The following is a 17658-nucleotide window of genomic DNA, read 5'->3' as shown; positions in this document are numbered from 1 at the left end:
TATAGATATCTCGTCAACTCCACCGATTTCGCTAATTTTTTAATATGTTGTTGGGATGATGATTCTAAGCAACTTTTTTCTATACATATAACCGCTGCTCGGCTTTAGTTTTCGAGATATTCGCAAAAGAATGTTGCTACTATTACAGTGAATTCTGCGTATATCTAAACGTCCGTGGCAGTGTGTGCGTCAGTGAGATGGGTTCTGTAAATACAACATGGTATCCGTCAAGCAATATCCCAACAAAAACATCCTGTAAATAGGAGCCAAGTTCTTATGGCCGTAAAAAGTTGTGAGATCAAACTAAATACGGCCAAGTTCGTTAGCTTAGAAATAACGCTTGCAATACTGAAAAAAGCTTTTGTGAAAATTAGGTTAGAAGAACGCTATTTAATTTTTGACGAGTTACATGGAGGGCTAAATTATTCAAACTTGGCCGTTACTTTTTAAACCAATTGCCATAAAAGGTGTTAGGTAACGGCCAAGTTTGAATAATTTAGCCCTCCATGTAACTCTTCAAAAATTAAATAGCGTTCTTCTAACCTAATTTTCACAAAAGCTTTTTTCAGTATTGCAAGCGTTATTTCTAAGCTAACGAACTTGGCCGTATTTAGTTTGATCTCACAACTTTTTACGGCCATAAGAACTTGGCTCCTATTTACAGGATGTTTTTGTTGGGATTTCATGAATTATCAAGTAGGTATTACTCTTATCCCTGATTCATTAAATCCTAAATATTTTTTATCTTTAAGGTGGATATAAAGTAAATTAATAAATGCATTTTTACAAAGAAAGTTAATTAGGAAAATAGTTGACAGATCATTCTAAATGATGATATAATTAGTTTTTTTTTTTAAACTATTTTTCATCCCATTTTGGGCATAAAACCCGAAAATTGAATCTCCCATCTTCCCTTCAATTTCTTTTGTTATATATGTTATGCTGCTATGTTCCATCCTACGTACCTATTTCGTAATGCTTCTTTCAATACAACCCCTTTAAGGTGTAAAATTTCAAACTTTGATAATTATTCCTTTGAATGTACGTTATGGTGAACCTATATACCAAATTTCAAGCTTCTAGCTCAATGGGAAGTACCCAGAAGATTTTTATGATCTATAAGTCAGTCAGTGACAAAAGCGATGTTTGAGGTCCTATATCTCGGAACCTACTAATGTTGGAAAATTAATTTTTTGTCAATGTTGAGACATGATACCACGTACGAAAGTGTACGAAATTACACCTATCCATCTGTCTCCAGTGCCGCGTTATAAGCCTCTAAAGAACGGCTAAGTTGTTTCGTGTAAAAGAAGGTAGTGCGAGAACTTGGCTGGTGCACTACCGTGCACCTACATACATAACGGGTGGAATTTAAAAATCCAATATTAATTTAACCTAACATGACCGAACCTAATCTAATACAAAATTAAATTAGTGAAGTAGATTAGGTTAGGTTAGGTTAGATTAACATACCGGCCGTGCAAGCCAAAATTCAAAATCATGGAAACCAGTCAAGCTCGACTTTTTAGTTCACCCGTTATACACCTTAAACCGGGTATCCACTGGTTTCAAACGCCCGTATCGTTTCACCGTTCCGAACCCTTTTGAAGAGGCAGGCGTTTCCGTTTGCTGCGTGCTGTTTCTTTATTCTAGGAATCCGTCGCTTACAATTAGTACTGTACAGCTCTTATTACATCTGCAAGTTAAAGGAGGAATTTTGAGAATTGGATTATAACTTGCAGATGTAATAAAAATTATCTCTCTGGTGCCGTCAAATAGAATGTTTTTGAAAATAATGTGATCTTAATATTCTGAAGTTTTAAAAAATTACAAATGTTAAAAACGAACAACAAATGCGTATTCGCACGCATAGAAACTACCAATAATTGTACTTTTTTATTTTTGGTTCTTTTTTTTGTTTAGAAGTGTTGGGTTTGAATTAAACGAGTTTATTAATATGCTAATACATTGTGGAACTCTTATATGTGTAACGTAAGAAAAACTGAACAAAAGTAAAAAGGAATGAGTGAACAACGAAAAACGAATATTGATCTCGATCGTTCCAGAACGTGCGCGCGATCATCTGCGTCACTCACGCGCTCAATTCAATTGTATGACAAATATCTAACAAGAAGGCACAGTTCAGAAATAGCAAACACTATTATAAGTAAAAATTGTCCAAACCATATCGTGTTTGGTATCATTTTAATCAGAAAAGCGTCACAAATATCTTGGTAAAAGTTTTATAAGAAAGAAATGAAAAATATCAAAGTTCAGTCGTTGCATTAGTATTATCTCACTGTTATATCCGATCCCAGATCATATTATCTCGTGCCTCAAGTGTCATGTTTCCACTTGACATAGCATTTCGGGCCTTCGCCTGGGTACGTTGTTTTTACGTTTCAAGTGGTCTCCGAACCTATCCTTTGAACGGCAAGAAACCGACAATTTTCGGATCGGCCCGTTCCTTCACCTCCGTATCACAGACCAATAGAATTTTCGATACTCGTCAGCGGAAAAATCTCTGGAAAATTAACATTGTCCTTTTTCAATAATCACACAGGTGATTATTAACATTGCTCTTTTATATACAGCGTAGCACCGAAGATAATTGATCTGTTTAAATATATTTAGACGATAAAATTTGTGTAAATTAAATTAGATTAAATTTATAAATAATTTCATCGATTTTGAAATGAATCCAATAATACCGCAAGGTTTCAGATAAATTGAAATGTTAATTTACTGAACTTGAAACCCAAGTGACGGCACGAAACGCTATGTCAAGTGCAAACGTATGAACCTTTCCTTCGATGCAACGACAAAGAATCGACAAATTTTTCGGATGGGTCCGTTGTCTCCGTTCCTTTGGAACAGCACGCAGCAAAACGAAACTCCTCGCCTATAGTGGCCCAGCCCTATTGCAGAACCGTTTCTGTCAAGAAACGAAGAAATATTGTCAGAGCCGTAGCACGCTGTGGCATGCAACGATGCAGCGCCTGCCTCTTCAAAAGGGTTCGGTACGGTGATACGATACGGGCGTTTGAACCAAGTGGATACCCGGCTTTAGGTTTCGGCTGCCGCAATCTGCTTACTATAGTAGCAACTTTTGTTTGCAAATATTTCGAAAACTAAGGCCAAGCGGCGGTTATATGTATAGGAAAAAGTTGCTTAGAATCATTATCCCAACAACATATTAAAACATCAGCGAAATCCGAGGGGTTGGCGAGATATCGATAATTACCTCATTTTTCTTTATTATTATTATTTTGATGAGAAGGTTAATAATGAAAATTTAAGAACTATTACACCATATAAAAGAAGTTCCACTGTACTACAATTTATGCGGTGAACTTGTAGAAGAGCTACTCCCCCTCCGATTTTGATGATTTTTAAATATGTTGTAAAATTCGATATTTTAAGCGACTTTTTTCCTCTAAGTTATATGTCGGACTCGATTAGTTTGTGAGATATTCACGAAAAACTATAAGTACTATTGCATTGAATTTCGCCTGCACGTATACGTCCGCGGCTGTGTGTGCGTTGGTAAGCGACCCTCGCATCTCTAGTGTTTCTGTCAACAGCACCACACGACCCAACTACCATTCATATAACGGGTGAGCTTAAAATTAAATTTAACTAATTTCAATAATTTTAACATTGTCAAATATTGATATTGATATAGCTTTTTTTCGTGGGAAAAATCTTCCAAAGACGCCCCCAGCCCCCCTGGGGAGGGGCCGGGGGAGTGCCGGATTTTTACCGGCTAAAACCCCCACGGTGACCTGCACTGGGCGCTAGGGAGGGCCCCGGGACCTCTGTCAAACACACCGGGACATATTGATATAGCCTAACCTAACCTAATCTGGACATGTAACAGTATTTTATTTTTCTGTTACTTATACATGTAGGTTAGGTTAGGTTAGATCACACTAATATTCCGGCCGCCCAAAGGTGGCCGGCCACGCCAGTCAAATATTATAATTTGATTTTTCAGCTCACCCGTCGTATGATTAAGAGCCGGACCACACGCTGTTGCTTACAGAAACGGTAAGGAAGAGAGCCGGTGCACACATGGCCACTATACGTATAGGCAGAATTCGCTGTAATAGTAACAATATTCTTTCGCGAATATCTCGCAAACAAAAAAGTTGCTTAGAATGACAAACTTTTCAAAAACATATTTAAAAATCATCAAAATCGGAGGGGGAGTAGCTCTTCTACAAGTTCACCATTTATGCAAATGAGACTTAAAATTATAAGGTAAACAATTATTTTTACAGAGTCTGATGATAACATCGATAGTTCTAATCGGCACTATTAACGCGAACCCAACGTACTACGTGAAACCCATTGAGGACGAGAACAATTACGCTGAAGTCCTGGAACTTTCGCTTTTGTTTTACGAAGCACAGCGGTCGGGAAAGCTGCCAAGGGACAATCGAATCCCATGGAGAGGAGATTCGGCATTGAACGATCGTGGCCTGAACGGGGAGGATCTGACTGGTGGCTATTATGATGGTAATTGAAACATTGAAACAATAAGAATTAAATTACTTGATTGATTTAACAGTGATAGAGGTACGAAAGGAGAGAACAGTTGTTCAAGAAATAGAATTGTTATTCGTGTGATGTAGTTGAGAATATTTTAACAGCGCTCGTTCTGTGTTAACGAAGGAGCAAGCGTTGACTGTTACACTGTCAAACAAAAAACTTTTCTTCTGTTTTCGTATTACTTTTGTATTTTTAAGAAAAGTTCTTTATCTAGCGCGAATTCTCTATACAGTACCGAATTCTGTAGACATTTCCGAAGAAGAAACTATGTAGGGTAAGTGTTGGAGCAGTATGCAATTCGAGTAAATCGAAAAAATATCTGTCAGTGACACGTGCACGGGGTTTGCCGCCAGACGGCCATAACTCGCTCTCCTCGGCTAGTCAGTGCCGTAGCTACGCGTAATCAACACCAATGTTGGGGTTAAATATATTGTACAGTTACTTTTTATATCTGTAATGTTTTTCTTGTTATTATTATTCTTTCTCCTTCATTGTTATTTATTATTATTTTTAGATACCAACAATAAAATGATAAAATACTTTAATTTAAAATTTAAAAATCGATTGACGAGCATTATGATTTTATCAATCGACACCCGATTGAAGACAGTTTTGAAATTTGTTTATGATATAGAAAAAATATTTATTGTTTCGCCGATTGTATCGAGTGTTCGAAAGAAACGTCAAGTGGTGCTTGTATTTCGAAACAGCGTTAATGATAAGCGTTCTTACTTCCCCATTATTGCTAGATCTGAGAGAATAGTATTACATTTTCATCGCGAAAAGGCTTTCAATAGTATTGAATTTACAAGAAACCTTCTTATAATTGTCTTAAAAATCATAGAGTAGAAAGTTATATTTCCATGATAAATAAGAGTCTTCGCTAAGCGTTTGTTCGTACTGCTCGCGAGTTGTAAACATAGTTAGATATCACCAGTATAGTTGAAACCTAAGTGTACCCAAAGCAGCCGCCTAGGCTGCCTTGGTGCGATTCCGTGTCTGTGTACCCACACCAGCACGGAAACCGAACCAGAAATGGCACCAATACAGTTAAAAGTCTCAAAACTGGGGGACAGTAACACCTTGCAGAACCTATCAAATCCTACAACCAACAATGATGAAATGACCACAAGTAAGTCAGCTAAATCCGCACAGAATCCTCATAATAGCAAAAAAAGAAAAATCCACCCATACATCGGTACTTTAAACCCCGCAATAGACCTCTGCTCACACACACAAACTAACTCGTGGCTAGAAGAAATTCCTCCTGATAACATGTACAGGGTGCAAAAAAATTAATGGTCATAGCTTCAAGGGGTGAATCTACACCCTAGGATCAGTGGACCAAAAAATTTATAAAAAAAACTTGCGGCAAAATTGTTTATAACATTGAAAATTAATGTTAAATTTTTTTTACATGAACGTATTCTGCGCATTGAGAAGAAAAATAGTCTGAGAGGAACCATATGTCGCAAAGAAACTGTTTGGTCAGAACAAATTATTGAAAAATTCAGAGCGATTTGGTTGTGTCGTGTAATACGTAGAGGCATGAGTCTACCACCACTTGGACGTATGTATCTTGGGTCCTGGCATAGCGGTGTGCGTACCCCTACCCTAAACTGACACAATATAACGTTTAAAGGGACAGTAGATCTAGTAAGGTGTATTGACCTTTTCCGGTAGGGATACACATACCGCTGTACCAAGACTCAAGATACGTCCAAGTGGTAGAGCGGTGGTAGACCCATGTCTCTACGTGTTACACTACACAACCAAATCGCTGTGAACTTTTCAATAACTTTTCCTGACCAAACGATTTGTTTGCGACATATGGTTCCTCTCAAACTATTTTTCTTCTCAATGCGCAAAATACGTTGATGTAAAAAAAATTTAATATTAATTTTCAATGTTATAAATAATTTTGCCGCAAGTTTTTTTATAAATGTCCACCGATCCTAGGATGTAGGTTCACCCGCTGAAGCCATGACCATTAATTTTTTTACACCCTGTACAGCGTATTGACAGTAGACAATACACCAACTGACTCAGCTGACACCGTCAATAGAACTGAAATAACTAAACCTCCTCCAATATACATACAAGCACAAATTATAGAGCCGTTAATGGAATTGCTAGAGCAACAAGCAGGCAACAACAACTACATCTTAAAACAATTAAACGACAACAAAATAAAAATTCAGCTAAAGTCGTCAGAACTTTATAGAAAAATAGTGGACGCTTTAAAAAGCAAAAATGCAAATTTTTACACTTACCAAACAAAAATAGATCGTAGTTATAAAGTAATACTCTGTGGAATTCACCCAAAAACAAATGCGAATAAAATCATAGAAGAATTAAAACAATACAACCAGTCTGTCAGAACAATACAAAATATAGTTAAATACGATACCAAGCAACCACTGCTACTCTTTATAATAGAACTCGAACCAAATAATAACAACAAAGATGCATATATGCAACATAAAAAAACTATTAAACACTATGATTAGATTCGAACCGCCAAGACTGAAACGCAACATACCGCAATGCCACCACTGTCAAATTCACGGTTGCTTAGAGGTGTCGCTTCCTTATCTGGAGGGAGGGGGGGGGGGGGGGGGGGGGGGAGGGGGGCTGATAGGTAACTTCGCGTGACGGGCTGCGTGCGAGAAGAGAGATCTGCCCGAGATGCGGAATAACGCGAATAGTGATTCATCAGTAGTCTTTCAAATTATTTCATTATCGCCTTTGTATCAAAACGGCTTATTCCGAGAAGAAACCGAGAAACATAACGACGTGGAGGAGGCAAGCGGCTACCACTGTCGAGCAAACATTACGACCCGAAAGGAGTGAGGAAGGTTTCAGGAGGAGACGACGACGAATCGGCAAGAGGATCCCCTTCACGCAGGAGACGAAAACGATCACCAGCAAATACAACGACGAAAGCCGTTCTTCTTCATATTATATTGTAAGCGTTATCCAGCGTCAAATTATTGTCCTTAATAAATGCGAAAGAGCCATTGTTGTACAAAAGATAAATATATAACACGTTTCACGGTCACACAAAAAACTACTGTAACAGACCCCCAGTCTGTGTCAAGTGTGCAGGTAACTGTCTCACGACATTGTGTCCAAAGCAAGGTAAAATCGAAAACGTAAAGTGTAGCAATTGCCAAGGTAAACATCCTACAAACTACAAAGGCTGCATAGTGCGGAAACAGCTGCAGTTAAAACTATACCCCACGTTAAGGAAAAGAACTGAAACAAATAACAATTTTTTGCCAAATAGCAAAGCATACAAATCGTCACCAACTCCCATATCTAATCATGCCCAACCCTTGTGCACAAGCAATAGAACATACGCCCAAGTAAACGCGAAACATAATGTAGACCGACAAAATCAGAGCCAAATTTCCTCTACTCACCCAAACTACCTCAATGAAGCAGAATCCTCCTAATCCAAACAATTAAAAACACAGAACTCATAATCAATATACTAGCAACACAAACTACACTGCTGCAGCAACAAACCCAGCAAATAACTTCCATGATAGAACTACTAGTAAAAATCGTCAATAGCAACAAATAATGAATCATTCAATCAAAATAGCGGCATGAAATAGTAACGGACGACAACAAAGACTACAAGAACTTATAGTGTTTATTCACACTTACGATACTGACATTATGGCAATCTCTGAAACTCACTTTACAACAAGAAACTACGTTAACACTATGACGTCCGGCGACATCACAGTGGTGACCTTCACAAAGTATCGCTCGGCGGCCGGCGACACCACAGTGGTGATCTTCCCAAAGTATCGCTCGACGGCCGGCGACACCACAGTGGTGACTTGAAATCTATCATCTCCCAATAACCTCAAAAACAACCGGCGACAAGCGAAATAACAGAGTTAGTGGTGCCGGCGCCAAGCGAAGAAATGTTTAAAAATAGTGCGGCCGGCAAAGTGTTAAAATCCCACATTATACAATATATGAAGCCAAACATCCATTAGAGAAAGCACACGGAGGTACCGCTATCATTATAAGAAATAGCATTAAACACCATCTCCATAACAACACCAAACACGACTACCTGTAAGCAACAACGATAACAATAGAAACCACAAACGGAGAAATACAAATATCAGCTATCTATTCACCCCCAAAGCACAAGCTCACTATGGAACAGTATGAGAACTATTTCAATAACCTAGGAAACAAATTCATAGCGGCCGGTGATTATAATGGCAAACATAGGCCAATGGGGATCCAAAAGATCATCACCCAGAGGTACAACCCTGTTGCGTACCATAGAAAAGCTGTCATTAACACCAATATCGACTGGCGAGCCCACCTACGGGCCAATAGTCTTCGAAAAGACACCTGACCTCATACACTTTGCCATAACCAAAAACATCAGCAGGATGCACTTTAAAATATCGCCAAATTCGGAACTGAGCTCCGATCATGGTTTACGGACCGTTCATCGAAAGACAATTCATCGAAAGACAGTTCACCGAAGACAATTCACCGAATGGACAATTTATCGAATGTACAATTCATCAAATGGACAGTTCACCGTATACCGATTCACCAAATGCCACTTCACCGAACGCACATTTCACCGAATGAGACAATTCATTGAATGTTTTTGATCTTATTTTGTCTTCCCGATTTCTACAAATTGTGATCATTTAAATAATAACGAAAGCGTTGCCGGCCGCCTTACGGCGGCGGCCGGATTTAAGTTTGTGTCCAAACCTAGCCTATCACATCTATGTATGGTTTTAAGCGTTATACCAATTTTCGATGAACTGTCAATTCGGGGAATTGTTTTCGGTGAATTGTACCAATCGGTGAACTGTCCCTTCGATGAACTGGCATTCGATGAATCATATTTTTCGGTGAATTAGCATTCGGTGATTTGTGTTCGATGAAATGTCTTTCGATGAACTGGATGTATACCCCGATCATACCCTCATGCTACTAGAGTATTTACAAAAATCACTCCAAATAGATGATTCCCCACACTACACAACAATATCACAAACTGGGACAGTTTTAGAGTAATAATCAACGAGAAATTAAACTGTAGTATACCTCTAAAAACTCCGGACCACATCGAAAACGCAGTAGACTACTTAACGCAAACAATCCAAGAAACTGAAAATTTCATCGAGATCGGTCAATGCACTTAGAAGTTACAAGTAATTAAAATTTCCTTAGTAATTAAAAGTTCTTACGATTAGATGAAAAGTCGCGATTTGAAGAAGATGTTATAAGTAAAAGTTAAATGATATCAGACGGTACATAATATGTAACTAATTTCATGCACTTTTGTGCATCGGCGCATCAGAAAAAGGCTACTGCACTTTAAAAAAAAATGGAAACCTATGTTTTCGTCTGCGCCAATCGATGCAGTTTCTTGTGCTCTACATAAAAGTACTAACATACTTATGTCCTAAATTTATTCGTTAGGAAGTTATTGAAGCTAAAAGTTCTCTGAATTATTTCGGCCTCTCGGCAAGTATTCCGGAGTACCTACGTTATGTTCCATTACAATGTTTGTAAACATGAAGCGGCTCCTAATACTAGTCATTGTAAGATTAAGATTTCTATCAGTAACTATTCACTACCTGTGTGCGATCGTTTGCCGAGCCAGTGTTTCGAAATCATGACATTTACGAATAGTGAAGCAGTTGATATGTTCATTTTGTTTAGTAAATGCAATCAAAATGGTACTGAGGCTACAAGGCTGTATCGAGAGACATATCCTAATCGCCAACAGTCCTCGTGTTCGTATTTTTACAAACTGGAGACCAATTTACGCCAATACGACTCCTTCTACAAACCATAACGAAACGTGCCGGAACAAATCGTTGAAGATGAAGGTACTTACATAGTGTGATAGCAGTGCTGGCGAACGCTGAATTAAATCCACATGCGTTCGTGAGAGATCTGGATAGAGAATGTGGAATTTCCAAATCCTCGGTTCAAAGTTCAAAAGTTCTGAGAACACACAATTTTTATCCCTATCGGTTTTTCATTGGGCAAACATTGCGACCTGGGGACTAAGTCCGAAGAATGAACTGTTGCTAATATTTTTTACCGGCGTATTTAGGAAAATGAAAATTTTGTATTTCAAATTCTCTAGACAGACGAGGCGACATTCACAAACAATGGGATGTTCAATCGACATAATGAACATACATGGTCCGTTGAAAATCCACGCCTCGAGGGGAACACTAACGATCAAATACGGTACAGCGAAAACGTTTGGTGTGGAATTTTTGATAAATGGATTATCGGTCCACATTTTTTTAATGGAGCATTAACCGGTCAAAGGTACCTAAACTTTCTGGAATCCGACCTACCAGTTCTCTTACACGATACAGAGATTACTCTAATTGCCAGTTGCGCGGGACACCCTGTATATATCAATATATTCGGAAAACTCTCCTCAACTTTTTAAGACCAATGTGAATATTCTAGCGTTTTTACTTTCCGCGTAATAGTCCATTTTCCCCCCAAAACACATGTTTTTACAAAAACTCGTGTTTTTCGAAAACTGAAGGTGATAGCGGAGGGTGTTACGGTTTTCGAATTCGTGTTCAGGACGAGTAGCTCTACAACGATCACCCAATGGCTATTGGAAAACAAAATTCGTATTGGACAGTGATTATTATTTACGCACAATCTTTTTCTTAACTAGTCAACTACTGGTGCTTTTACCTTATTTAAAAAATAAAATTATTAAAAATATCGGCAATTAACAATACGTTAACTTCCATGGGGGTTATCGATGATCAGCATTACAAATTTAATAAAATGGAATATCTAGAAAAAGAACAAAGAAAATTGTAGTAATATTCGAATTATACCAGTTACAGAAAATTCTCTACAAATGTTTAAATTACAATAAATGCAACTTGAAAATTTTGCAAATTATACATCTAAAATTCAGAAATTTGAACACCCCGTATTGTTAATTTGAATATTGAAAAATTTGGGAATTGTAAATACAAAATTGTATATTTGATATTTTGTAAGTTACAAACAGAATATTTGAAAATTGCAAGTTGAATGATTGAAAATTGAAAATTTGAAAAGTACAAACTGAATGTTTAAAGGTACTAAAATTAAAATTTGAAAAACTACGATTTCAAAGTTTGAAATTTATAACCTAAATACAAATGAAATATTAATCAAAAGTTAAAAACGAGGTTGATAATATAACTTGAATAGAATGATTTTTTATTGCACTTCATAAAGAATATAGAATATGTAGCAAAATTAATGTTGTAAATATCTTTAGCCGGTGATTTCGTAAAGTTTGGCTTCACAATGGCTTCAACGACGACCCTTTTGGCATGGGGTGCGGTCAGCTGGCCAGAAGCTTACAACGCAGCCGGTCAACTTGATGAACTTCGCAAAGCCATCAAATGGGCCACTGATTACTTCATCAAGTGCCATGTCAGCGAATACGTCTTCTACGGTCAAGTTGGTGATTTCTCTTTGGATCACACCTTTTGGGGAAGACCTGAGGAACTAAACACCACCAGACCTGCTTACAAAATTGATCCTGAACATCCTGGTACGATTATTTTATTACTCAAATTCAAACACATAAAACAAAGATTATTGCTAATTATCTTTGAATTACTACCTTCGTTGCAAGAAAATTCTTCATGATTGCTTAATAAACTATTTAATTCAATATGTTATAAATGTAAATAAAATAGTCATTATGTATTATAGAATTTTATTTGCAATAAGGTATTTTTTATCATAGCTGTTCCTATTTCTTTTTGAATATAATTTTTATGTGTCGAATTGATAAAATTATAATATTTCTATAGATAGTCTCATATTATTTTGAATTATTGTATTTAAAAAAACAAAAAACATTTTTACAGGGTAATGTATCATTCATAATATACGTATAGAATGAAAGGTAATTGTGCATAAAAGGACCCCCACCTCCAATGAGCTTGACCTTGACATATGTTACCAAGGTCGTGACCCTGAGTAACCTTCACCTTGAGAAACGTGGCGGTCGCGATCCGTTCAAAAGTTACTAAGCATTAAAGTTTTTGCATTTTTCGGGGTTTATCTGCACGCAGTGTCGTTGATTGGACCAACTTCTGTCGGGAAGTAAGTAGAATAAAAAATTATTATATTTTAAAACGCTGAAAATATTTTGTCATTCCTAGGAAAAATTGTTAAGTTGCTGCTTTATAATTATATAAACAGATTATGGCGGCCGAAACCTAAACAGTATAACGGGAGAACTAAAAAATCAAACTTAACAGATTTTAATGATTTTGAATTTTGACTTGCGTGGCCGTACACTTAACGGCGCGGCCGGAATATTATTCTAGCTTAACCTAACCTAATTCACTGATTAACAGGTTCACTAATTTAATTTTGTATTAGATTAGATTAGGTTAGGCTAAATTAAATTTCCGACCGCCGTGGGGCGGTCGGCCACACATGCCAAAATTCAAAAAATGACTGCCGCTTGTCGTCTACTACTTTTATAAACAACAACACTATGACCGGCAAGCAATATGTGCATGTAAGAATTTACCAGAAGACACCCACGCCTTTCTCACCAGCCATCGATGGACATCTGGATTGCCCTTTTTACAATGGTTTCTACGACCAGTGTCGGTACTATGGCCAAGCGGCGGTTATATGTATAGGAAAAGGTTGCTTAAAACGCGAAAACGCGAAAAAAAATCGCGAAACCTTAATGCTTTGTAACTTTTGAACGGATCGCGACTGCCAGCTTTTTCAAGGTCAAGGTTACTTAGGGTCACGACCTTAACAACATATGTCAAGGTCAAGCTCATTGGAGGTGGGGGTTCTTTTATGCATAATTACCGAATGAAATATTATGGATTATATCGACAATTGTATTCAAACATTTATTTCTTATTTCTTGTTTCATCCATATAATTATATTAAATTTAAGATGTCAGTCATAAAATGAAATAATGACAAAAATTCTATATACTAATAAAATTACACTAGCAATGCGAAATGGCAAGTAAAGCATTAATCCTTGGACAGCAGGGTCTGGGTCAATCAACACTAAAACTTACAAGATATAAACAAGGATATTAACCTCAAATTGAACGTATAATTTTTGAACGAAAAAGTTTTATATATTTGAAGAATAAGTTTGGAAAGGACAATGTTAAATTTATAAAATAAAAAAATATGAAATACAAAATTAAATTAAAATTGGGGCTCTCTCCATGGTCCGCCGTCCGAGGCTTAATTATATTATAATGTCAGTATATTAATGGCAATTTATCTCAGTTGACGCTTGGCGTTCGTAGTGAGCAGACGTGTTAGCTTGTTTACTGTTTCCGTTAACAAACCACCTTGGCCGCGGTGGACGCACCACGCGGTAAAGTATTAGCCCCTGACTCCGGGGATTGTACGGGTCAGACCAACAGTTCGGTGAGTAACCTCCTCTCAGTTTCACCCACTAGTAACCGTGTGCTCGACAAGGCTCTCGATTTAGCCGCTTTTTCTCCTTGTTGCACCACTGAGACTGAAAATTCCTCCGACGCATTGGAATCTCCGCGTGAGAAATCCGCAAAAATAATCAAACTGCTCAACGTTTCTGCCGAGCAACAAGCCCAAGTTCAAAGTTTTTCTGTTCCGCGTGTCCCCTGCGATAACAATAACTCCACAACTGTCCTCGATGTTTATGTTCCTCGTGCCTCTGCCTTGTCATCTACACCGGCAGTAGGCTCGGTAAACACTCACACAAATATTGGCGAAAACCTGAACACTGAGCTTGAGGTTCCGAAAAAAATGATCGCGACTCCTAACATTCCTACTTCAAATCGTTTTAACCTCCTAATGCGTGCCTTTACCGCAGAAGCGGGGGGGGGGGGGGGGGGGGGGGGGGGGGGGCAGAACAGTCAAAACAATGGTTAAAGTACACGACGGTGTGAATGCACCCAAACCCCGAATTATCGGAGACAAACAAATCGTGGGAAGAATTTCCATTAAGACTTCGCCAATTTATATAACAAAATTCTCGTGTTCGGCGCATGTATTCGAAAAGCAGCTCTCCGACTTTTAAATTAAAACTCCTGAAGGAAGGAATAAGAATACAGTTCGATAACACCGAATCTCATTTAAAGCTCTTACAATTCTTACGCGCTAATAATCATTCCTTTTTTACTTTCACTCCGAGTAATGAAAAAATACTCAGCCTGGTACTGAGAGGCCTGCCACCAACTCCTGTTGAGGAGGTAATCAGTGAGTTAAAGAGAGCCGGATTAAATCCAATAAATTGCGTAGGCATTGGCAAATCCGGTTTTTAGAGTCAATTTTCCCGCTGGAACAAATTTAAACGCGGTTAACAACATGTACACCTCTTTAGCATACGTGTCTATTGGCATAAATATTTCTCAAACAAAAACTACACGCAATGCTTTCGCTGTCAGGCTTTCGGGCACTCCGTCACAAATTGCAATGTGGCGCCGGCGCGGCGCCCCGTTGTGTAAAATGCGCCGGTGACCACCACACGTCCCAATGCACCAAATCATTGGAGGCACCTCCAACCTGTGTAAATTGCAAGGGTCCCCATACAACCAATTTCTCGAAGTGTCCGGCCTTGTTGTCCTATTTTAACATTCGCGAAACTAAACCCAAGCAACGCGAAAACGTGCGTCTTAGTCCTCCGCTTGTGCCGTCAGGAGGAGTTCCTCAGACTATTTCGTCTCCCAAACGTGGAGTGTCGTTCGCGGACGTGGTTAGGGGCGTTGGCGCGCGCGGCGAGGAACGTGGTGTACGGTCGGCTCCAGCGTCCTTGATCGGTGACAGTGCCGGAAACCTGCAAGAATTAATAACAGAATTTAAAAAACTAAACTGTTTTGTAAATATAAACCTGATGTTGTCTACGGTTCGCCATTTGAACAATCGACTGGCAGCCTGCTCCACAAACGGCGAGAAGTTTCATGGCTTTGTCGAGATTCTGAGCAGCTTGGATTAAAGATGGGTTCCCTTCCTAAAATCCTCTTATGGAACGTCCGGTCTTTTAAACAAAATCGAAATGAACTGTTACTCCTCGTCGCCAGGGAGCAGGCAGAAATCGTTAGGCACGACAGGGACTCCAAAGGGGGTGGTGTCGCAATCCTAGTCCACCGCGCGTTGTTGCATAAAACTATCACCCATAAACTCGCTATTCCAGTCGAGCATTGCTTTATGAAACTCCAATCACCTGCGGTTTATATCGATGTAGTGTACGCTCCGCCCAGGGTCAAATTGACATCTACCATTCTGGACATGCTAACCAATATGGGCTTTCCCTTCGTGATTGGAGGTGACTTTAACGCCAAGCACCCACTGTGAAATAACCACCTGACAAACCCCAGTGGCAAAACGCTCCACAAACACTTCTCAAATTCCGCATACGACTTCATCCATCCAGAAGATTTCACCTGTTTTACACCCAGATGCCGTGCTTCCACGCTAGACATATTCCTGTCATCGGTTAATACCTCCTTCAACTGCACTGCCCTTGAACTGGGTCCTTCCGACCCCGTCCCTGTCATCCTCTCGCCCGTCTCGTCCCAAACCGGTGTCGGTCTTGATCGCTCTATCGATTGGGATTTGTACAAACAAGGAACGAACAACTTCTCCCTGAAGACAGAATTCATGTCCAGCTGTGAAGTTGATGAAACTATTAAGGGCATCACTGCCCTTATGCATTCCTCTGTTCGCTCAGCCACCACTAAAATAAACACTGTTTCTACCCGTCACGGGTTTCTCATAAATGATAGTTATTTGACCGCCCTCATACAAAGAAGGCGTAAACTTAGAAAAATAGCCCAACGCCATGGCATACCGCACTATCGTGACGTCATCAAAGATCTCTCCGCTGCGCCGGTATTAGGAGACAAATCTCCTACCTAAGAAATAAAAACTGGGTAGACAGGCTTGGCGCTTTCCGTAAAACTGACCCGATATTTTGGCAAATATATTCGGCGTTGTCCAAAAAATACGACAGACATAAACTGCCGGTGCTCAACGACAGTGGCACTGACGTTTACTCCGCAGAGGACAAATCTGAGTTACTAGCTGAACAGTTTGAGTCTGTCTTTAGTGAGGTGTACTCCCTTGAGTCGTCGCATCAGGCCGAAATTGAAAATTTCATTTCCGCATTCAATAAAACCTCTTTTCCCTGTTCTGATGCACTATGCTCCAATTTATCTCCTCGTTCTATTCATAAGATCATCCTGAGATTCGGTAATCGAAAGGCGCCGGGGGCGACCGAATAAGTACACCAATGCTTAAGCACATATCCAAAATACTGCTTTGCCAAATTTTCCACATTTTCCGTTACTGCCTGCGCACCTCTTATTTCTCAGAACCGTGGAAGCTAGCTCGAGTATCACAAACCCGGCAAGCCTAAAAACCTGGCATCCAGCTACCGACCGATAAGCCTTCTTCCCATATTAGGTAAAGTCCTTGAATCTGTCATTTACGACTATATTGGTAAATTCCTAACGGACAACGACATACTTATACTGCAGCAATTTGGCTTTCGGCGTGAGCATTCCACGCTGCATCAAATTACACGCATTGCCCAATACATAGTGCACAGTTTCAATACTAAGGGAGTAACGGCAATGGCTCTTTTGGACTTGCAAAAGGTCTTCGACTCCGTCTGGCATGACGCATTGATTTTTAAGCTGCATGCTCTTGGTTTTAGGTACGAATTTCTAAAATTAATAAAATCGTATTTGTCTTGCCGATCTTTCTACGTTAGTGCCGATGGGGCTGCATCTAGCGCTCGACCAGTGCTAGCGGGTGTACCACAGGGTTCTATTCTCAGCCCTGTCTTGTTTAACTTATTCATAAATGACATACCTACACTTATTTCATGTATGCTTGCCCTGTTCGCGAACGACACTGCGCTCCTCACCACGTCACGCCGGCCGTGGGTAGCCTGCGATCGCTTGCAGAGGTACCTAAATCTGGTTCTCGACTTTTTTGAGCGTTGGAAATTAGCTATTAACGCCAGCAAAACAGAAGCCATCTTCTTTACACAACAGCGTAACTCTCCCACAG

General features: G+C 39.2%; 1 protein-coding gene across 3 annotated transcripts in view; it reads left to right on the top strand.

Annotated features, from left to right (window-relative positions):
• Window positions 1-17658, top strand: part of LOC114880932 (endoglucanase E-4-like) — an 85344-nt gene that overhangs the window by 28902 nt on the left and 38784 nt on the right. For all 3 annotated transcript variants that reach the window (XM_046286042.1, XM_046286043.1, XM_046286041.1), the window contains 2 exons: window positions 4284-4521; window positions 11873-12151. In XM_046286042.1, the coding sequence (XP_046141998.1) occupies window positions 4284-4521; window positions 11873-12151 (517 nt within the window). The remainder of the gene's footprint in view (window positions 1-4283; window positions 4522-11872; window positions 12152-17658) is intronic.

Source organism: Osmia bicornis, chromosome 6 (genome assembly GCF_907164935.1).
Source record: "Osmia bicornis bicornis chromosome 6, iOsmBic2.1, whole genome shotgun sequence".
Classification (NCBI taxonomy): domain Eukaryota; kingdom Metazoa; phylum Arthropoda; class Insecta; order Hymenoptera; family Megachilidae; genus Osmia; species Osmia bicornis.
The sequence above is the reverse complement of the archived record's forward strand: the minus strand, read 5'-3'. Positions and strand labels throughout refer to the sequence as shown.